This window comes from Nycticebus coucang, chromosome 5 (genome assembly GCF_027406575.1).
Source record: "Nycticebus coucang isolate mNycCou1 chromosome 5, mNycCou1.pri, whole genome shotgun sequence".
NCBI lineage: Eukaryota > Metazoa > Chordata > Mammalia > Primates > Lorisidae > Nycticebus > Nycticebus coucang.
Genome location: NC_069784.1, coordinates 130,388,299 through 130,403,881, shown reverse-complemented (window position 1 = coordinate 130,403,881; position 15,583 = coordinate 130,388,299). Strand labels below are relative to the sequence as shown.

Here is a 15,583-nt window from a genome sequence, read left to right as displayed (position 1 = left end):
GATCAGTGTGAACAGTGTAGTCAATCTTTGTTGAACACATTAGTTTGAAATACCTAGGATGCTTTCCAAATTTGAAGGTTTTACACCTGAAATTCTGCCCTTTAATTGGGTTTGGGACAAGGATTACTGGCAGAATAAATCAATTCTAGAAAGTTGATCTTCATCCACATTTGTCAATATTTTTGTACAAAATACATAATTATGTCATAGGCATTGATGACCTGCTACCCTTCCCTGGGGAAGTCATAACCCCAAGGCTGTGATGTGGAAGGAACTGTCATTGGCCTGCTGTAGGTGCTTGAAGGGTAAGCAGACCCCAGTGGGTAGACAGTCAGGTGGGCTGTCGTTTCACCTGAAACTGAGCATGACGCCCCAAGCCCCTGTCCTCCTGGGTTCCATCAGAGGGTGCCAGGAGCCTCCCAAACCAGCCATGTGCTTCCTTTTCCTGACTACCCGAGTCTGCCATGATAATACCACTTCGAACCTTGAATTCTTAGGTTGTTTCTGAAGTCTCAGATTATTCTCCAAAGTCTTTTTTCTCACCAGCCCTTGTCTTATCTCCCAGTTACTTCTCTGCATCTTGGCATGATGAGAAAAGCAACTTCCTCCTCATGTTTCCTTTCTGTAGACTTTCCCTTTGATGGTTTTGAGCACCGTGAGAGTGCTGAAGGAAGATTCTTTCTTAGACAGTGGCTACTAGTGTTTCTGGGATAGGGATTTAGCTCTTAGGTGTGTCATCATCAGGGACTGAATTGTACGTCATGTTGATCAGAGTTCTGAGTTGCAGTAATAGCATCGGAGATTTAATGTCTTCTTACCCAGGTCCCTTATGCTGCTCTGAGTCATATCCTACACACCCTGGCTTGCCAACAAGGACATATGCCCAGGCCTGCTACGGCCAAGGCTGCTGACGCTGAGAAACAGTCTCAGCCTAGTCCAGCTTTGACACATACAGCTAGAGAGGCAAATATTCAAATCCATTATAAATCTCTTCATTTGAAATTTTAGTAGGTCATTTTGGGGTACCGCTAGAAGATTTGGAAGGGGGCTGGCAACACTAAACTAGAATGTTTTAAGTTCTTCTAATGCCTTTATACCAATTTCTCTTTTTTATATATTCAAACTCATTAATAGACTTAAAACTCAAGGAAGAAAATATAACCATTGTAATTTCAAATGAGCATTCAAATTTAAGGAAAAAGCATTTTTGTATATGTTGCCATAGTTACTAAGCATCTTTCCTGTGGTCCTAGAGAAAATGGGCCCCATCATTCAGAGTAATTTGAAAAGTACTTTTGAGGGAGACAGGAAAGAGTGGTCCAGGAGCCCACATCCCCCCGCCCCAGACAGAAGCAGGAAACATTACTAGTGGAAGAGCTTTTTTGACACTGAGTTTTACGTAGTCCTCTACTAGACAGTAACTGTACTTGTGAGTGGGAATTTTCTTTCAGCTGTTACCTGAATCAAAGTAAGTGGTTATCAGAATTATATTCAAACTTTAGAAGTCTACTGCCACTGTTTACATGGGGTGTTGCTGTCTTTGCTCAAGGTTTTAAAACTTTAAGCAAACGATAGACCTTTCTTGCAAACACCAACTGTATCTCAAGGGAATTAGGCAAATAAAGACAAGGCTGAAATTTAAAATCTGGCCAGGCACAATGGATCCTGTCTGTAATCCCAGCACATTGGCAGTCCAAGGCAGGAGGACTGCTTGAGGGCAGGAGTTTGAGACCAGCCTGGACAACATAGTGAGACACTGTCTCTACAAAAAAAGTAATTTATAATTAATTAGTCTCATGCCTGTAGTTCAGCTACCCAGAAGGCTAAGACAGGAGTATTGCTTGAGCCTAGGAGTTTGAGGTTTCAGTGAGCTACAGTTGTGCCATTGCACTCCAGTCTGAGTGACAGAGTAAAGCCCCGTCTCATAGATGGATGGACAGACAGACAGATGAGAAAAATCTAAGGAGTCTGGAAGCGGCAGTTTTGAACTGGAAGGTGAATACATCTCTCTCTGTGTCTGTGCCTTTGGTCTTAATAGTATTTATTAAGACTTAATGTAAAGTTTTGATAATATTTCATGGATTTCAGGCTAGGTAGAGGTTAAGTTTTATCTCATATTTTGCTAAAAGATTATTTTCTCTGGAGACTAGGAGGCTGCTGGATCCCACCTGTGACTGCAGAATAATTCCTATTAGAGTTGATTCCATGTAACTGGGGGAACTGGAGTGGAAGGGCTGGAGAGAGATGAATCCTGGAGGTGGCCTTGAGCCAGTGAGTGCAAAGTGTGAGAAGAGCATGACATTTCTTTCCCAAATCAGGAGGAAGCAAGGTGGAGTGGACATTTCAGTGTATGGGAAGGAGTCTTGACATCTGAAGTCGTCACAGTGTGTCTTGGACAGCTTCTTGCCCTCTCCCCCCGACTCATAGACTGATGCTTCTTCCTCCTTCCCCAGAACTGCCCTGACAGGAAGCCTCCTTTTCTCTATCCCTCCAGCTCCATGTAAACCCCACATCTGCCTCTACCCTCCCATGTCTTCTTCTGTCCCTCTCTTCTCCGAGTTGACAAACCCCCTCCGTGACCGCCGGACCCTGCCCCGTACCTAGTATGTTTTGTTTAGGTCTAAGGAAAGTCCTGTGGCACTTAGAGTCCTACAGGAAGTCATTCATTGAACTTGAAGAAACTGATAAAGCCACACATAGAACACAATTCAAAAAAACCATTAAAATGTATTAACATTTAACATTATATTTAGATAATCACTATTCATAAATACTGTTCCACTATAGAACTTTACTAAAATAGTCTGAGGGTTGACGGACACTTTGGGGGGCCTTTTTGGTATGGAATGGGCCTCTCCCAGGTAGATCTCGCCCTGGGGCTCAGAACATTCGCAGAGCGCCCCCTCCACACCAGCTCTACCCTCAAGGTCTTCTGTTTCCGGTTACATCCAGTAGGCGCAGCTGTAGGGGCCAGGCTCAGCGATTATTCAGGGAAGTGGGGATGGGTCTGGTGGGTCAGCCGACCAGTGGGGAGGTCAGACCCTGGGAGGCACCCCGCCAGCTCCTCCTCCTGCCCATGCAGGCCGTCAAGGCCGAGCGATCGTCCATCCTTTTCACTTTTCTTATCCACCAAGTCCCACATTAAATAGTTACTTTTCCTCTACTCTAGAAACCAAACAACCTTCCTGTCATCATATTACAGGCCATTTTTAAGGAGCGATGTAGCCCAGGATCTTTAGAAGCAAGTCCTCCCGAGAGGGAGGATTCGGGAGAGCAGCACTGTGGCCTGCTCAACTGCTCTGTCAGCCAGGTCTGTCCTGAGTAGCAACTTGAGCCGTTTCTCAAGACTAACGCTTTTGTCAGTTATGGAGAGACTCGCATTTCCTACACCATAGCCCTCTGTAAGCATTTTTGTGTGGGCAGTGACTGTTCTGGCTCCATTTCTCCCTTGTCTTTACTTTCAATATTTTTCCTTTGTTACTTTGAACATCTTATCCTTGCGAATCACCATGAGACCATTTTCAGAGTAAGGCAGGGTATAAATCTCATCTCAGATGTGTCTGAAAAGTTTTATCTGCTGATAATTAAAGATTCTCCACAGCTGTTAGCAACCTAAACACTATCCAAACAATGACATTTTTTGGTGGCTCCATCCTGTGTCTTCTGGGACATATAAAGTTGCGACCAGAAAGTTATGTGGCTGTGCGGTCTCTGCTGGTGAATTCAGTCCAGCTGATTAATCATCATCAACTCAAAATAAGTGGTGTCCTAACTGATGTGCTTTCTGGGGAGTTGGGTGCTAAGTGGTCCCTGGGGCCACCTGCCTTCTCCGTGTCTTGACATCCTCCTAATAGTGAGAGCTGCTGCCGCAGCTTCTTTACTCATCCAGAGCTAGCGGAAATACCCTAGTGCTGTCAGCTGCCTACTGACTTTAACGATTATTTGGATTGATTTTAAAAGGCCGTTGTAAAAATGCACTTTAAAATTAAGTGATGAGCAAGCTCGGGTCTGGGGGTGGCAGTGTAGAACAGATGAAGCAACGGTGATTGCTCTGAGTCATCTCAAACTGACATGGGACAGGCCGAGAGAGGCTGAAACTGAAGTGTAGGGACAGGTTTGTTTATGAAAGCCATGCTCACAGCAGCCCACCCTCTGCGTTCACAAAGATAAACTGATGGGTCGGGTAATGCCCCACAGTGACCTGTGTCTGCTCCCTGTGAAGGTGGACGTGGGCGTGGTGCACTTCACCCCCCTGATACAGCCCAGGATAGAGCAGCCGTTCAAGCTGGTGGAGAAAGTCGTTCAGAACGCATTCCAGTTCCGAAGGAAATACTGCCACCGAGGGCTCGGGTAAGAATGTCCTTTTCCTTTCGGGAGTAGTATTCATAAAATCCTCAGCCACTTTTAAAAATTAAGCACTTTGCTTTCTTGATTCATAAAGCTATCTGTGAATATCACCTTTCGTTCAAATCCTGTGATGACCAGAGCTTGACTGCCACTGAGAAAAGCAAAGCCTTGCTTGGTTTATCCTCCGGTGGCACCTACAGGCTGGTTTTATCAAAAGTGCAGCCTAAAACTGGTGACTGCACAGGTGCAGATGACCCTGTACTGGGGTTTTCATGGACAGGGCCACCCCACAAAGGCAGGTGGGCATCTTCAGGAAACAAGGCCAAGCTTATGGTGCAGGGTCCGCCTGCCTTGGGGGGCCCCGAAGTGACCACAGTGATACTGAATATCTAGTGAGAGTCAAGAGCATACTTAACGATTAACTAGGCCCAATTATCTATTTAAGGAGGTAGGAAAGTGTGTATTTTTAAAAGATTTCCATCTAATGTAGTCAAGGTTTAGCTGTTTTGAGGCTCAGGTTTATAGGCACAGTTTTCTCATTTTCTGAAACCTTACATAGCTTTGTTTTCATTGTTTCTGGTGGTGTGAAGTGCCCAGTAGCACATGAAACTACTTCAGGTTTGGCGGGGCGGCTGCACCCTGAGACCCCTGTAGTCCATAGAACTCATTCTTGACAGTTTCAGATGGTCGATGTTCACTCCTCAACCCGCCACTTGTTGACTGTAATTAAGCCAGTGTTCCTACCTAACCAGTAGTGCCTGCTTCTCCAGCAGTGATTTAAGATGCAGAGCTGATGACAGAGATGCCATTGGCCGTCACAGTGCTAAACAGAATAAAGGCACCCCCTGACTCTGCAGCCCCAGCCAGGGTGTGCTGCTGGCCAGTAGGACACCCCCATGCAGAGCTCAACTTGTACAGCTGTACGTGGTCACCCTGATTTGCGAGGGGAAACAAAATGTATATCCTGCTTTGGGAAGTATTAGACTGGGCCTGAGCCTGAGCCTAGAGCTGGCCCTGATGTTTCCAAGGCAAGCCCCCACTAAGCCATGGGCCCCATTTATCTTTTATACACAGTCCTCTGTAGAAAGAAGTCTGGGTCAGGTATAGGGACCCGCTTTGACCTGTTGGTGTCCTTCAGTCACACCACGCTACCAGTCGTTCCCAGGCACTAGAAACCATAATCAGGCCCCCCTTGCATGCAGCTGAACTCAGATTACATATCCTCACACCGTCAGGGCAAGGGTCACGCAGCTCCTTGCTAACGGGACCATCAGCTTATACTAAACACTGTTTCCACTGGCCATGACATTGTCCTAGCCTTGGAGTGAACTCAGGTACTTCTGAAACTTTAAAGAAGAGAATAAATCAAGGAGTAACTTTGCAAAAATTCAGTTTTGCTATTCATTTTAAAAGCAATGATTGTTTTGTTAAGACAAAATTTAAAATACTGTAGTTCAGTGGTTAGGGCTTCAGCCACATGCACTGGAGCTGGCGGGTTCGACCCTGGCCAGGGCCTGCTAAACAACAATGACAACAAAAACAGCTGGGCATTGTCATGGGTGCCTGTAGTCCCAGCTACTGGGAGGTTGAGGCAAGAGAATCACTTAAGCCCAGTAGTTTGAGGTTGCTGTGAGGTATGATGCCACCCTCTGTCCGCAGAGTATTAAGACTCTGTCGCAAAAAAAAAAAATAAATATTGTATTCCAAATCAATTTTAAAGATGCTTCAGAAATATCTTAAAAAGTACATAACTAGTATTTTAATATCAATTGTTTTCTAACTTTACAGGAAAGAATGATAGAGTAGCAAAACTAGAGATATGTCACAGGAATGATACCTACAGGGTGGCCATAAAGTTCATGTACACCTTAAAATTGCACCCGAAATTACATGTGAACTTTATACCAACCTAACTTTCATATCAAAATAAGGCAAATCAAGCTTGTACTTCCCCCAAGAATACAACTGGGCAGATGTTACTTTAAAGTTTAAAGATACATGTATTGATTCAGCTTTGGAACATCTTTTCCCTGTGGGCACACACCTTACAAGTCAGGTTAGAACCTCCTCCAGGGGCCTCATACCTGCTGCCCTGTGTTATACCCAAAGATGCTACTCCCTCAAGTGTCAGTTGTCAGGAACCATGTCATTTTCAAATGCAGGGAGAAGGAAGTGTCATTATTATCAGAATTTAAATAGATTTCTCTCTCTTCCCCCAGAATGCTATTCCCTGAAGCACAGCGCCTAGGAAGCACGGGCAGGTTGTTACAGTGGGCAGATGTGGACCCCACGCTGCGGCCCAGCCAGCTCTCCATCTCACATTTTAAGAGTCTCTGTGATGTGTACAGGAAAATGTGTGATGAAGACCCGAACCTCTTTGCGTATAATTTCAGAGAAGAGCTCAAGCAAAGGAGTAAAACTCAGGAAACAGACAAAGAGGAGAGTCACAGAGTCTAGCTGCCCCTTTGTGGGGGACAGCAGCCTGCCAGGAGTTGATTTGTAGTGTGGCACTTTTTATGAGACTACACTTTCATCTTTACAGAATGACAATGAAAATACCAATAACCAGATGCGACTTATTTTCCTTTTACTATACGGCTTGGTAGAGAAAATAAATATCATCAACTAAGGTACAGTACAAGCTCTCTTTTAATATATATATACTGCATAGGAATGACTGGTTTAGTATAAACAACATCTATTACAACCTTACAAAAATGAAGTATCTACACATTTTGCCCCTAAACCACATTAAAATAACTTAAATATGCTTTAAATAAAGCAAAAACTAACAGCTCAAAGAAAATGCCCAGAGAATTGAAAAAAAAAAATGACCCTTTTAAAAGCTATTAATCACAACTTCCCCAGCCTTACTTTTTCCACTTAAAATAATTAGAATGCAATTTTAGAGATTCTAAATCATTTTGATACCTGCTCAAAAGGGTTATAAACTAATTTACAGATTCTGAACAGTTCCGTCACCTAGTTTTCTGATCCATAATAAATTAAAATAACTTAAATCTTTACAACTATTTTGTGGGGAAATGTATACTGTACAAAAACCCAATAATGATGAAGAGTTTTTCTGTACTTTCCACTTTGCACAAGTTTAAAAGTAAAATGAGCAATTTAACCCATATCTAGATTGAACTGTACTATGACTTTCCATGGCTCTCCGTTTCATAAAAACAATCCTCATTGACAACCGACGTTAAACTCTGGACACTGAATTCTCGCTCTAGAACAGAATTTAGATCCATGTTGGCATTTTCCGAATGACTGTCGAGGGACTGGTGACGAATCTGTGCCTTGAGCAGAGTTCCTCTGTCCCTCTTGGTGCTGTTTGCTTTTCGTTTGATGGGGCAGAAGTGCCCGCGGACCAGTCTAGGCTGCTCCCTTCCTTTCCGACCCTCACCCGCCTCGGTGCCAGGCTCGAGCTCCGCTGGGGGATGAGTGTCAGGGTCCTCGGAGATTCTCAGCCTCTGGAACTGAAGCTCGATGTCTTTGGTAGGGCTGGCCCGTTTCAGAGTCTGATGGTAGTCATCATCTTCATCGCTCAGAATATCGCTCTCTTTGATGAGATTGTCCACAAGCTCTGCCAGGCCAGAGGGAGGGTATTTCTTGGGAGACGTGCTCTTGGAGTCCTGCCTGCTCTCGGCCGTGTGGCAGCTGCTGCTCTGGGTGCTGCTGCTCAGGCTGCACTCATCCGAGTCTAGCGAGTTGCCCTGGCCCGTCTCGCAGGTCCACTCGCTGCTGGAGGAATTCTTGAGGACTTTCAAAGACCTGGAGGAAGCTGCAGTGAGAAAAGTACATTTCCCCTTATGATACAGATAAAGGTTATGCGATATAAAACTTTTGCTTTATAGGTTCTAAGATTTAAATTTGAATTAAGATTTTATTTTATGATCTGACTTCAGTTACCAGCTATCCTGGTACAGAGGCAAAATGTGTAGGTAGTGTAAACAGGGACATTTTTGACTTATGTTAATTTAAAATTAAGTTGGGGGAGTCAGCATTTTTAGATTACTGGAATACAGTTTTTTAGCTGAAATTAGAAACTTATCTAAGGGCTATAATTTTTTTTTGGCCAATGAGTAAATTGAAAAGTTAACTAATGTTTAAACCCAGGCCCCTTTCTTTCGCTAAAATACTCTGTGATATGATAGTCAAGGTTATACCATTTCTGTACAAACCTCACCTTTTTTTTTTTTCCTTGTTGCTCAATTAAAAATAGAAAAGAGTTCTTTATATCTCTGAACTGCCTCTGCTGGGATTTCTAACCAACTTTGAGGCCTGACACTTGGGATGTTTAATCATTTAGGTGAGTGTCTAACTCCATTCTCTTGGATTGAAAGGAAAAGGGAACTCCGTTTCTGTGTTTCTACAGAAAAAAGCAGTGCATTATTTTCAACGGCCAGCTTATTTTGACAATGGAGAAAATAGAAAATACACAGTAAATCTGAAGAGGGCAAACTGATTTGAAAAGAAGTTATACATTTTCTAAGACAGAAAATGAACAAGGATAATAAAATAGTTAATGTAAAAAACTTAAGCTGAAATTTTACATACATGCAGAAAGTTTAACAATAGTGTGATCTGGACTGTTTACCTACTAACTTACTGACTGGGTCAGAATGAGTATACAGATGCTTCTTAGCATCCCAATAAACCCATTGTAAGCTGAAAATATTCAAAGTCGAAAATGCCTTTAATCCACCTACAGAACAGCATAGCTTAGCCTCGCCTGCCGTGAAAGTGCAGAACGCTTAAATTTGCCTACAGCTGGGCAAAGTCATCTAGCACAAAGCCTTTTTTATAATAAAGAGTTTAATATCTCATGTAACTTTTTGAAAATGTATTACAAGTTAAAAAAAGAATGGTTTCTACTGAATTTGTGATTTTACCACAGTGTGAAGCAATACACAAAGTCGTAAGTGGAACCATCAGAAGTTGGGGGCCATACGGGGTAGATTTCTTGATCTTAATGAAGTATTGACCTTCCAGATGCCTGGCACAGTTCTGAGCACTGAGAATGCAGCTATGAGTAAAACAAAGTCCCTGGACTCATGTACATTTTAGTGGAAGAAACAAATAAGGTTGTAAGTCTGGACTATGTCAGCTGGTGGTCAGAGGAAGAACTTGGGGTTGGGGTGGTTATATTTTATAAAGTAATGTCTGGGAGCAAGAGGCATGTTTAGGTCTCTTAAAAGGAAATGAAGTTACCCCTGATCATTTACAAAGTGATGACTCACAGCTGTAATACGAAAGCATCAATCCTTTTTGGGAAGCTCATAATGTTTTCTTGAATAAACACAAGACTAGCAAAATTCTCACCTAATTTGGCTGAAACAGGAACTCTGTTCTTAAGAGGCACCAAGCGATCCTTACATGTTTTCTCCATTGGTAATTCACACTTTATATGACGCCTGAAGTTCTCCCGCAGAATGGAACGAATCACCTTCACCATGTTGGTTTTGCTCTCACTGTCACTGTGGGGAGAGAGAACAGCGGCTATCTGCAGAGTGCTGGTTGGTGCCCAGCCCTGCCCTCTTGTGCTCCTGTGGCGCATGGCTGCCTTGCCACACCCAGGCAGGACTGCCCTCGAGCCACTAACCTGTGCTCCAGGTCTCCCCACGAAAGAAGGTGAAACCGACCCTTCTACATTTTGGATATGTATTCATTTAATCAATGTGCTCTCCTGCTAGAGCCTCAGTTACCTTTGAGGGGCCAGGGAATAGGTAAGACCCTGTGTCATCAAAATTCAGAAGGGCACTAAAAGCAAACTTTTCTCAAAAGACATAATTTTCTCTTATTTTCATCGGTTTTAATTTTTAAAAGTCAGTAATACCTGCAGCACAGCTGAAAGATGGTTTCTGGCCGTCCTTCTACTTCTGATTTTGTGTGGATTAGTTCCCATAGGGAATTATTTTCTGTCCCTATGTAAAAGAAAAAGCAAACAAGACTCTACAACTGTCAAAAATACTGTGGTTTGGGCCACGCCCATAGCTCAGTGGGTAGGGCATCAACCGGTTCAAACCCGGTTGGTGGGTTTGAACCGGCCCAGGCCTGCTAAAACAACAATGACAACTGCAACAAAAACATAGCCAGACATTGTGGAAAGTGCCTGTAGTCCCAGCTACTTGGGAGGCGTAGGCAAAAGAATCATTTAAGCCCAAGAATCTGAGGTTGCTGTGAACTATGACGCCACAGCACTCTACCCAGGGTGACAGCTTAAAACTCTGTCTCAAAAAAAAAACAAAAAACTGTGGTTTGTGAAGTGTAAAACTCAACAATTTAAAAAGTCATATATTCCCAATCCTGACTCTCATCATTTCTTTCTGTGGTTCATTTTATGTGCAATCTTCACAAATAGTTAGATAAAGCGAAATACTTTACTAGTTAAGCAAGTTTTTCATCCATCTGTACCTGCTTTCTTCCTACCTCTGGACCCTATCTCTCTGGGAAAGAGGTTAAAGGGATCGTATTTGTCACCCGTCTTTGCAGGTTTGGCTGTTCCTTGCAAGAAACAGTGGGATGTGCAGGGACCACCCACTGTCAACAAGAATTAAACTGGCCCAGAACGTCACTGCATGCCTTAGCCCGCTGGCCCTTCTGGCATGGTTCTGAGCACTGGACAGATCTCAACATTTTCCAGGGTCAGAGATTTGTTTTTGTATTGCAGTACTACCTAAACTTAAGGAATTTTCTAGTGTGTTCTAAATTCATAAAAATGTAGATTTAGGGACCGCTATTTAACACTGTTTTGAGAACTGTGGATGGGAAAAATAAGGAAACAGTAGAGAGGCATTTGGCAAAGAAAAGCCACCCACTGGCATTTAGTTTCTCCCAAAAGTTTGCAAAGAAACATCAGAACAACTTCTCTTGTCCTCATTTCTTTGCCTACAAAAGACACCAAAAACTATACCACAGTGCTTTTCTACTTTTTCATTCCACAATTCCCATAAGTCTCTTAAAATGCTTTGTCTGGCCCGATACAGAATAGTTACCTGCTGTATTCCCCAGCCTGACTTGAAGTGCGGAGATGGGGATCAACCAGCGGAATTTAAATGGGTCCAAGTCAGCAGAGTTGTGGGCAGGCCGGGAATTCGAGGGCTGTAACATGAAGGCCAACCAAGAACGGCATTAAAGGAAGCTCTGGCGTAGGGAAGGGAAGCTTACGTCCGTTTGTGGGGCTCTGAGCAGCTGGGTGGGTGTTCAGGGCACAGAGATGAGTCAGGTTTACACTGAGTTCTCAAAGACCTCAGTGCTCAGTGGGGGAAGGCCAGAGCTGGAGTTTGGGAGCAGAGAGTTCTGGGTCTCTAAGCAAGAATGGCAACTAAGTCTTCCGTGTCCTCGTGTCAGGTCTAAAGGGTGAAAGGGCTTAGACCAACCTTTGTTGTGGGGAGTGGGGGTGTGTGAAGGTGAAAGGCATTTTAAATCACTGTTTCACAGATTCCATGTGTGTGGAACCAGCATGGGCCATTTTCAGGGATATAAAAGCTGTTTTTGTATGTAGGCCCTCACATGGGTGTCTGCATCTTTTAAAACAAAGGTCTTTCACAGGGTATGTAGATTTGTTAGTTACCCTCAGAGTTGGTGCTTACTGGGTTTTGCAGTTCAACTCTTAACAGGAAGATAACAGGTGAAGGTAGCTTTAATTAAAATTAATTCTTACCAGTTTCTTTTTCAGTTTGCAGTTTTCTTTATAAACCAGTATGACAGCTCTCTTAAAAACTAAAGAAAAGAGAAAGAGAAGTCTTCTTATTTAATACAAATTCTTCCAAGATTAAATTAAAGCTGAATGTTCTAGTAGAACAAAGCTCTTTAAACTCAGGGATCTCTAAGACCCCGCTGTGCTAACACACAAGTGAGTACATGGCACTTCCCTTTTGTTCATTGTGAGCTGTGCAGAAATACCTGTTTATTTAAAAGCTATTGTCTGAAGTACAGCCTGGCTTTTTAAATATTATTTTTGTTTGTTTGTTTGTTTTACTGAAACCTAAGGACACTGTGTTCATCTAAGTGATAATATACTGTTACTTGCTCTCCAGACTCTTTGAGAGAATTAAGACGTCTTGAAATGCAGCAGACTATTAAGATAGGTTTCAAAATAGCCCAGGAGATTTGTTCCTGTAATACTTGGCCTGAGCCAGGCACCAGAAGGGAGAACAAGATAACGAGCACGCTGAGCCGTGGAGTTTTAAATAGCAGCAGGCGTCTGCGTTTACAGCAATTCGTCTAACTCCTTCCAGAACCCACGAGTTCCCTGGACTGATGGGGTCAATGATGTCCTTCTTTGCTGCCGGCCTCTTAATTTGACATTCTTTTGAGTGGAATACTAACCAAATACTGTGAGCTCCAGGTCCTTTCTTGCTTTTCCTAGAGACAGAAACGGATTCAACCAGGAAACCGTAGAGTGCATCAGAAGTTCTCCCATTGAAAGTTCTGTTACCTAGATTGTAAAACAGAGGAGGTAAAGAGGATGTGGACGCCCAGGGAGGATGGTGTCGTGAAAGATAGTGAATTACATATATATGGTCAGTGCTAATATGCAACATTCTGTTTGATTTTTATGGTCCCTTCAACATGGGGCCTTAAGTAGTGGAGGTTTAAAAATAGAAGCTAAGCAGCAGAATGATAAACAACATAAAAGTGAAGGCATTTTGCTCCAACATACCCTTGCAGGCAAGACACACCACATCTTCTACTCCACTTCCATAACAGTGATTCTGCCACAGTGTCCTTGTTTGGCCAGAGTGACTTTGTTAACTTTTACCACAGGATCTAGTACATTCACTGCCTCCTTTTATTAGGGTTGCTAATAAATGTACCAATATTGGGCCAGGTGCAGTGGCTCACACCATAATCCTAGCACTCTGGGACTCCAAGGTGGATAGATTGCTGGAGCTCAGGAGTTGAGACCATCCTGAGCAACAGTGAAACCCCGTCTCTACTAAAAATAGAAAAATTAGCCAAGCATTTGGTGGGCACCTGCAGTCCCGGTTACTCAGGAGGCTAAAGGCAAGAGGATTGCTTGAGCCCAAGACTTTGAGGTTGCTGTGAGCTATTACTCCATAGTACTCCACCTCAGGCAACAGAGTGAGACTCACTCTTAAAAAAAGAAAAAAAAAAAAAAGTACCAATATTGAAATTGACTATAGAAAAAAATTGAACTCTGGCTCTTTTCTGTTCTTGCCTTTTTCTACTTAAGACTACGCGGCCTCCTCTATGTAGGCTTTAAAAATATAAGATTGTACGTTCAACAACTAGACAAAAGAGAACAATACAGATGTCAAATCCCACTTGTTCTAGTTTCATAAGTGAGCAGGTAACCCAGTGTTTGACCCGAAAAAAGGAAAAGCCCTAGACTCTGTCCACATGCTGGTTCCCGCCTCCTTTCTCCCGCCCTCTGCCAGCTCTAGCGTCCTCAGATGTCCCAGCCCAGCCCTGGGTTCTGTTGCACCTCGTGCCCCCCAGGGGGCTACACTTCTTGTTTGCTGCAGTGTTATCATAAGGTCACGTTTTTAAACCAGTGTGGTGAATTCTATGTTACATTTACATGTAGGCATCTTCTCTTGGAAAGCCCTGACGGGCAGCCCACTCCAGAAGGTCCCCTCCCTGCCCAGCCCAGGCCCTCCCTGACCTCCTTCTCCGTCCCGCTCTGCTCTGCGACCAGCTGGTCGAACACGGTCCCGTAGTCCTCATAGATCTTCTGCATCTCGTTGATGTGGCTCGCTACCTTTTCCATTGCCTTTAGGGCTTCTGCAAAATACAAAATCAAATGCATTTTGTAACTGTTGTTTGCTTTAAATCCCACCCAACAGCAGTAATGAAAGGACTCAGGATTCAAGCCAGGACTTGGGACCAGTACTCACTACAGCCTGTTGTAATCTGGCCATTATAACAAAGAACAGTGAAATTACCTTCCACCTTGTGGCCTCTTGCAAATAGGGCAAAGTGAAAAGTGAAAACTTAGCGAGCACTTCCTACTTGGCAAGTATGACAACAGGTGATTTACACAAATAATCTCATTTAATCCCCATAGTACCTCAATGACTAATCATTCCCATTTTATGGATGAGGAAACTGAGGTGCAGGGTATTCTGCCAGAGTTCCAGAGAGGACCAAAAAGGGCAGAGCCAGAATTTAAACCCAGACTGTCCCCAAGGATCCAACTCTCCAGTTTTGCCTCTTCTCCTGGGAACTGGGGCCCAAGTGTAAATCGACAGTATGAATGCCCCTGTAAACGAGTGACAGGTCAACTGTGAGCATTTGTACATAGTGTTAGTAACTTTCTATAATGCCATATGAGGGACAAAATGATTTTGGCACAGTCAACAAAATTTCATGTCACCTCCCTAATTCAGTATTTTTTGTACATGATTTTCTTGATTCAGTACTTTAATTCAGTCCACAGAGAAGGGTGGAAGGTTTTGGTAGTCAGAGCCCTTTTAAAGATCGTGCTAATGAAAACTGAGATTTTTATACAGTATGAAGGCTGAATATAACTTGTACCCTTTGCTGTCATATATAAAAATTCCCCTATTGCTGACGATACCACAGTATGCTGGTCGTGGAAAAAGAGTTTAATTTATACTCTTCTCAGTATCTGTCATTCAGTGGTACTAAAATGTGTCTATAAGTCTGTTTCTTTCCCCAGGAATTTTATTACTTAAGGTTTAACCTGCCTTCTAGTTTTTGATGTATGGAGAACAAGCCCCTGTTTCTCTCTAATCCAAAGGAAGCATCTCTTTAAAGGTACTCCAATTACTGTCCAACCTCAAGGCTTTGTGTTTTCAACAAATTGTGTGTTAGGGCAATGATTTCAAAGGTTACAGACAGTAGTAACACGTCGGCATCAACTTTAAAGTATGCTCTGTGGTTGGGAGTTTGCTTTCAGGGCCGAGCTCTGCTCAGAAATCCCCACAAGGTGGAGCCTTGCTGGCAAATTTGACCAGCAGCAGCAACAGCGGCCACAAAGCTGCACCAGGTGACAGCAAGACGGGCTGATGCTCAGTGCCAGCAGCACTGTGTGCCAGCCATGAAGATGGGACCCTTCCTTCAGAGGGGTTAGAGACTACTCCAGTGAGGTAACTTTTTCCCAAGTGTTCTGTAGACTCGACACGAATGGCCATGTAAATCCAGCTATTTTCACATATTAAAATTAAATCTAAGATGAACAGTTGCAGAACAGAAAATAATGCAGACGGTGCCAGTGGCAGAAAGAGGCGAGTTC

At 43.4% G+C, this 15,583-nt stretch overlaps 2 protein-coding genes across 16 annotated transcripts in view; one reads left to right on the top strand and one right to left on the bottom strand.

Annotated features, from left to right (window-relative positions):
• TFB1M (transcription factor B1, mitochondrial) overlaps positions 1 to 6,976 on the top strand; it is a 45,532-nt gene extending 38,556 nt beyond the window's left edge. For both annotated transcript variants that reach the window (XM_053592955.1, XM_053592954.1), the window contains exons 6-7: positions 4,223 to 4,350; positions 6,567 to 6,976. In XM_053592955.1, the coding sequence (XP_053448930.1) occupies positions 4,223 to 4,350; positions 6,567 to 6,804 (366 nt within the window). In that variant the 3' untranslated portion in view covers positions 6,805 to 6,976. The remainder of the gene's footprint in view (positions 1 to 4,222; positions 4,351 to 6,566) is intronic.
• Positions 6,977 to 7,438: 462 nt separating this feature from the next.
• The window catches only part of TIAM2 (TIAM Rac1 associated GEF 2), a 220,952-nt gene continuing 212,807 nt past the window's right edge, over positions 7,439 to 15,583 (bottom strand). For all 14 annotated transcript variants that reach the window (XM_053592932.1, XM_053592935.1, XM_053592938.1 and 11 more), the window contains 7 exons: positions 13,991 to 14,109; positions 12,691 to 12,799; positions 12,023 to 12,081; positions 11,355 to 11,460; positions 10,196 to 10,283; positions 9,682 to 9,836; positions 7,439 to 8,140 (listed from right to left, as the gene is read on the bottom strand). In XM_053592932.1, the coding sequence (XP_053448907.1) occupies positions 7,503 to 8,140; positions 9,682 to 9,836; positions 10,196 to 10,283; positions 11,355 to 11,460; positions 12,023 to 12,081; positions 12,691 to 12,799; positions 13,991 to 14,109 (1,274 nt within the window). In that variant the 3' untranslated portion in view covers positions 7,439 to 7,502. The remainder of the gene's footprint in view (positions 8,141 to 9,681; positions 9,837 to 10,195; positions 10,284 to 11,354; positions 11,461 to 12,022; positions 12,082 to 12,690; positions 12,800 to 13,990; positions 14,110 to 15,583) is intronic.